General features: G+C 40.2%; 1 protein-coding gene across 3 annotated transcripts in view; it reads left to right on the forward strand.

The window, feature by feature from the left end:
* si:dkeyp-121d4.3 overlaps positions 1-7,030 on the forward strand; it is a 32,508-nt gene extending 25,478 nt beyond the window's left edge. For 2 of the 3 annotated variants that reach the window (XM_017434441.3, XM_017434442.3), the window contains exon 21: positions 2,579-3,481. In XM_017434441.3, the coding sequence (XP_017289930.1) occupies positions 2,579-3,198 (620 nt within the window). In that variant the 3' untranslated portion in view covers positions 3,199-3,481. Of the gene's footprint in view, positions 1-2,578; positions 3,482-5,560 lie in introns of those variants that run through there. The other variant, XM_017434444.3, reaches the window with a different exon arrangement.
* The last annotated feature ends 6 nt before the right edge of the window (positions 7,031-7,036 follow it).

Below are 7,036 nucleotides of genomic sequence, written 5' to 3' on the forward strand. Positions count from 1 at the left end.
CTCTCTTCACCACGACAGACCGGTACAGCGCCCGCTTCACTGCAGACGCTGCACCAATCCGCCTGTCGATCTCCCGCTCCATTTTTCCCTCATTCGTGAACAAGACCCCGAGATGCTAAAACTCCTCCACTTGGGGAGCCAAATCCAGAGTACCAGCAGAAGCACAGCAAGTGCGCGCCAGAGGCCACAGTTTACAGAAATTTATGCCTGACCACTGCAGGTATAGTGGGCTAATACACAGTGATGGAATTTCCAGTTCCGAGCCAACAACAGGCACCAGCCAGAAATCATCAAAGTTCTTAGAGTACCATGATGTGAAGAGGTGGGAAACAGACCCATAATGAGCTGGAAACACCTTGGGATATTAGCCCAGTAATCATTTCGCATCACTAGATGCTCACTGTGTTTACCACAGCAACTGCATTGCTTACTCCAGCAAGATAAACCTGGAGGACGCTAGAGGAATCCTGGTTTACCAAACAGAAGTAGGGGTAAAAAATCATGTAATTCATTGTGGAACTCCACAAGTTTTACAGCAAACGATCATATGTCAATATGGAGTTGATATTATGGCTCGCCATAAGAAAAGCATAAAATTGAAAGTGACAGACAGCATGCCACACTCCCAGATGTCATCCTGACACATTTTTTTTAAACTCCAGTCATTTGTCTCCAGAAAAAAAAAAATCAGTTTTCATTGGGTTAGTTGAAACATCAGGAACCTTTAGACACATTCTGACCAGAACCAAACATTTACTGCATATTGTTCTGCTCAAAGTACAAGATGCCTTGAGTTGATGTATCCGTTTTTCTGACCTAGGAATGGGTTTAATCGTCATCACAGGTTTACTAAACAAAACCACCACAGGGAGAGTCATTGAACCAAACAAGCTACAGAACGTTTTTGTTTTTTGTATGGCCACAAAATATTGTCATGAGTTCCAGACAGGGGTTCACTGTGGATTAGGGTCATTAGAATCATTTATTTATTTTATGTATCATTTAAAGAAGACCAAACATAATTTCTGTTCCCTTAATGAAATACTGGATGTTAAAAAAAACCTTTTGGAAACTTGGATTCTGCTCTGCTTTGTTTTAAATTAATTTTTTTAGTCATCATTGGGTATAAACATTTAATACAAATACATTTTCATATAGTTTATTACTATTATTAATTAGACTTCTAATTTCAGTTTTTGTGAAGACATGATTTGATGTTATCAGAATTGGTGGCGGTGTGGAGATAAATCTGTTAGTGTTAGCTAGGGACACAGTGAAGCGACTGAACTGGTTCTTTATGTAAAACAGTTGGATGTGCTCATTTAAAAAACACATTTTTGCTGAATGACTAAAGTTTATCTTGACACTAAAGGTAGGTGATTGTTTTGATATTTTAATTGCAGCAATTGATTATGTATGTATTTCCACTTAACATGCACAAGCTTGTTTATAGACTTACCATCATTGTTCTGTGATCAACAGCTTGTTTATTAGGTTTTCATATATGATACCAACATAAAAAACCAAAAATAGAGTAAATATAATTTGTCATTTAATTGCTGATTGATCTCAATGAGCTAGGGCACAAACAGATGGAAGAACAGAACAGAACAGGATAAACAAGTTGGTTAAAGGTGAATTCATACAGAGAAATGTCACTAAAACTGGTTTCACAAAGATCATTCAATCTAACTTTATAACCTAACATATTTTTGCACACAGTCTTCCACAACTTATTCCACAATGAACGCTTACAGCTGCATTATAATACTCAGCCTTATACATGAAAAGCTTGGTGCAGTAAAAGGTGTTTCATTTTAAGATTTATTTAATCGACTTCTGACTTGACCAATTAAAGGCCAGCACTGTTAACTGACAAAGATTAAAGAGAAGTGAAAGTTATCTACAGCTGGTAGGCGTGTCTGATTTTTAAAAATTGTTGTACACTTCTGTTTTTATTTTCACTTTAGAACACAATTTGTGACTAGCTCAAAATGGTTAACTTTGATTTGGTAGATTATTTTTGTTGTAGTCAACACTCCCTCTCATCAGCTGTATTTACATTATCTTACCTTCAGTGGACCAGTAGTGCCTCCATTGCCTTTCAGGGACTGGTACTGGGTTTGATCTGGTGTAGGGGTTCTGGCTTTTGGCCCAACAATTACTTATGAGCAGGACAAATTCTAGAAGTTTTTAGAAAATCTTTGAGAACTGCTATTCTAGGGTCTTTTTTAATCGTGAAATATCTTTCCAAAAACTCCTCCTGATCTTTCATTGGCAGTGGATGGAGTTCAGAAAAGGTGCTAGCTCATGAAAATATAGTGTGTAGCTGATGGAATAGGCACCAGTCATCTTATTTCCTTCTGTCAGTCTTAGGTTCCAGCTTATCATTGGTCAGTTCAGTAGTTAATTCTAATAAACCTTTATTCTCGACCAGCCTTTTTGTTTGAATTTTGTCCCTTTTGCTGCCCCATCTCTACTGTCCTGACTCTGATCTTTGTGAAAGCAGCTGCAGGTTAATGTGTAGTGATTCTGAAGCTTTGTGTCTTACAGAACTGTCCTGTTAAAACTTTTTTAGGCAAGCCAGTCAGCAGTGAACCCAAGAATGTTTGGATCTGCGGACATTCACTTGTGTACTGGGCCGAGTCACGAGCCAAATCTCCGGAGGTAGGTATGCAGTTGGGCATGGACCCCAGCAAAGTGACAATCTGGTGGAAGGGCACCCAGGGCATGACATGGTCTCAGCTTCTGCCCCAGCTCCACCAGCTGAAGATCACCTGGCCTAACCCTGATGTCCTCATCATCCACCTGGGTGGCAATGACCTGTGCACTGAGAGCCCCACTAACTTGCTGGCCTCTGTCAAGAAGGACCTGACCTCCATCAGGAGCATCTTCCCTCGCTGCGTCCTGGTATGGTCAAACATCCTACCTCGGAGGGTGTGGCGCCATTCACCAGACAGCCACGAAGTTGATCTGGTGCGCACCACTGTAAACCGTAGAATCCAGAGCATTGTGTCAGAGCTGAGCGGCGTCTCTCTGAGCCATGATAACATCCGGTGTGGCACAAACACAGGTCTGTACCGGGCCAACGGCGTTCACCTGTCTCCAAAAGGCATCGACGTTTTCAATCTGAACCTGCAGGAGTTTCTAGAGAAGTGGGAGTTGGAGGTGATCTCAGAGAAGAGCTCAGAGGTGTAGAGGTCTCTTTCTCTTATTTTTCACATTTAACAATAGCGAGGCAGTTTCATTAGTCGTCATACTCATAGTATGCAGTGTTGATAGTGTAGAAACGTCTGACAGATAAAATGTAACCTAAAGTTTGTGCAGTCTGCTCAGTTAAAATCATTTTGATCAGATTTATTAGTTTAATGTACAATTGCTGCAGTTTTTGATCAGTTTTGTGGCAACATTTTAATCATGTTTGAACTGGTGGTAATTTTGTTTGTGTTCCTGTTAAGCTAAATAAAAAAATAATTTCAGAGTTTTCATGTTTTATTTTTACACAAGAATTGATTTGGAACAAGTAGTCATCAGGAATGGACTTCTTCAGCTGCTCCCTTCAGTGGTCTTCACAGAGGATCTTCTGCCTCCATTCCTCCTTATCCTCTGTCACACCAACTGGTCTCCTTCTCATTCACACACGTATTCTGTCTTGCTTCTACTGACCTTTATTATGCCGCCTCTCCAGACTCTCTTCCACCTGCTCACTACCTCTGAGCTCTCTTCTACCTGCACTTTACTCTCTCTCTGCAGATTACAGTGTTGACTGCAAATATGATCGTCCAAGAGGATTCCTTCCTGACCACATCTGTCAGCTTGTCCGTTACCATTTCTAGTCATCAAGATCATGGTTATTTCAAAAACTCATATGTTCTTAATGTGTCTGCGTTCTTTTTACGGTGGAGCTGCAGTTGGACATTTTACTGCCTGTTGCAGATGTCACAATACCTGAATTCATAACTTGAAACCACATAACAAAATATGAAGATAAATGCACATGGTACAGTGAAAAGCTTTAATTCACCTCATCTCATTTTATTTTCCTTCTGATGATTCAGACTTTCTTGTAATCAGTGATCTTGATCAACAGTTTTCCAGACTTTCTGAAGGTCTTTTAGAGTTAATCTTTAAAATTTGGCTGCTTTTTCTCACAGTTTCAGTCCTTGGACCAGGAAAGTTTCAGTGGAATGTTTTTTATTCTGACCTTTGACCTTAATTAGGCATAAAAAGGCTCCTAGCCCCAAGGAATGAACCAGAGTATTTGATTTTTAGTCTCTTTGTTCTCAGCAGGCTGTCACTGAGACACAATCTGTAACATCTTCTGTTGGTTTCCTGTAAAGTTTAGTTTTAAGTTAATCATTGTCTTTTATAACCAAAATATTAGGTTCCAAAATAATATTTTCTTTTGCCAGATTTTTGTCCTTTAGAAAATGAAAGTACTTTCATTTTCTAATACTTATTTATCCATCCATCCATTTTTTTATCCTCTTTTTTTCTTTCTGGATCACCGGGGAACTGGTAACTATCTCCAGCAGTCACTGTGAGACGTGGGGGACACCCTGGACAGGTTACAAGTCCATCACAGGGACACATAGAGACAAACAAGCATTCGATCAATCAATTATTTATTTGTATAGTCTCTTACATGATCTGTTATGGTGATCACAGTGCTTTACAATTAAAAACAGTACAAAGAAATAGCATAAACCCATTAGAGCAGAATAAAAATAGGAAAGAATTGTAAGATTAAAAATGAGGAATAGAAGGATGCAGTTCTAATTACTATTAAAAGCTAACATTCACACTCTCACTCAAACCTAGGGACAATTTTTAGTTACCAGTTAACCTAACATGCATGTTTTTGGCCTGTGGGAGCAAACCCACTCATGCACAGGGAGAACATGTAAACTGCACCCAGAAAGGCCCCAGGCCAGGAGGTGATCCTGCAAGATTTTTGCTGTGAGGCAACAGTTCAAACCACTGTTCCACTGTGCTGCCTCATACTTATTCTGACCTGGAAAACACAAAAAAGCTAATTCCAAACTTTCCTAAGACTGTAGGAACCCTGAGAGGATCAGCTGAATGATGATCCAGCTCTCAGGTGCTGGTTCAGATCTCAGATGGGTTTGTTCCTGTTCCTTAAAGATTTTCAGATTCTGTTCATCTACTGGAGAGGTGTTTTTGTTTGTTTGTTTATCGCTTTGTTTTTATTAGATCTGAAATGACTTCTTTTGTTCTCGACTGATTTGTTCGCTCAGGCTGTTCATGTACAAGGGCTGAAACTGAGACAAAAAGTAGCCAAAGTCCAAAGAAGAAACTCAAAGACCTCCAGAATGCCTAAAGCCAGACTACTTCAAAAGATTACAGAAAAATCTGGATCATTGGGGAGGTACAGAGATGAGGGATGACCTAAGATACTGTGTGACAGCAGATGAAGACTTTAGATCCTGTTCTGTTGGGTTTTTGTCTTTTATCAAATGGTTTCAGGTCAGGGCTTTACCCTCTGTTGATATTTCCAAACTTTTGGAGCCAACCAGGTGAGGTGTTGTTTTCTCCACAGGTTCCAGCCCAGACGAGGTTCAGGATGTGAGGACTCTGCAGAAACCTCCTTCACATGCGTTTGTTCTCCACCCAGATCTCCAGCACTGATGGCTGAGGAACTGGACGTGTTTTTGCCTCCAGTGAAGACCTGCGGGAAGAAACATTTTTCATCTAAAATTATTGAACTATGAGTTTTTTTCTGTATTGGGAACGAGCAGATCGAGTATGACTTTGTGTTCAATCTTACAGACTGACCTGAGAGTGACGACGACATGGGTGATAGATTTGGAAGTGGAGGTTCTCTTCAGGGCATCTTCTGGAGATCAGCTATGATTATTTAAGATGTTTACACGCAGATGATGAAACTAAAGACGTGTTTGAAAATAAAACTAGTTTCCTGTTCTGTCTGTAGGATGGTTCAAAGCCTTTTTAGCTGATAGTTAAGACTACCCAGATAGCACACGATGTTAAATCAACGTTGAATTATACTCAGAATGGTTGATATTTGGTTGAAGTCGACAACTGACGGTGGATCAACCATGAAACAACCATCCAATTTTAGCCAATTACCTAGCATTGAAACTGTGTCATTGAATCAATGTTGTTTTGTGGTTGAAATCTAATAAATTAAATGCCAGTGTCGAATCCAGTGTTTTTCAGCACTGGTCCTCCAGGCCCTACAAGTCTTAGGCATTTCCCTAATTCAGTACACATGATTTTAATTGACATCTGATTAACAGGGTTTTGCTGAACTGAAAACACGCAGGTCAGTTTGCCTTGAGGACAAGGTTTGGGGAAGAACTAGTAATCTAAATGTTTAATCAGTGTCAGCTGTTTTTCACACCCCTCCACCTCCCATTCAAACCCCCAACCCCTCTCCCTCCACCTGCCAAAGACACACACACACACCCCATTCCCTCCACCGCCCACCCCTCACCTGGCCCCTCCCTCCTTTCCACTCTCCTCCCCTCCTCCTTTGGCTCTGGGTGAAACAACTTTTATTTTTGGTGAGGGTTAATCATGTTATAGTTTAAGCACTATGTGTTGACAACATTGGGTTGTGATTCTGTTCTGTACATCTTCTTACTTGTCTGTAAATGTTATGACTGACTATTTGTGTGTGATATGTTGACACAAAAACACGTAGAAGTCACTACAAGGAGTTAGGTGGTCCACCTCCCACATTTTACACGACTGGTATGTCATAATCACAAAGGCCCTTTGCAGCTGGCTTGGTGCAACCTGTTTCTGAATTTAATTATTCAACTCTCAGCACTTTTCTGGTAAGTGTGGCCAATCGACTTTTATCTTAACCTATTTATTATAAACCAACTGCATTGTGTTCTGCTTATGTTGCAGCTTGGTAGGGAAATAAGCAGTGATGGCATAGTTACGTTGAAAAAGTAACTTTAAATTAGATTTTGATAACTCCTTGAAACCACAACTTAGTGACATTACTGCTTACTTCATTTGGAAAGGAGCTAAGTCAGACTAC

The sequence above is a fragment of the Kryptolebias marmoratus genome, linkage group LG22, assembly GCF_001649575.2.
Source record: "Kryptolebias marmoratus isolate JLee-2015 linkage group LG22, ASM164957v2, whole genome shotgun sequence".
NCBI lineage: Eukaryota > Metazoa > Chordata > Actinopteri > Cyprinodontiformes > Rivulidae > Kryptolebias > Kryptolebias marmoratus.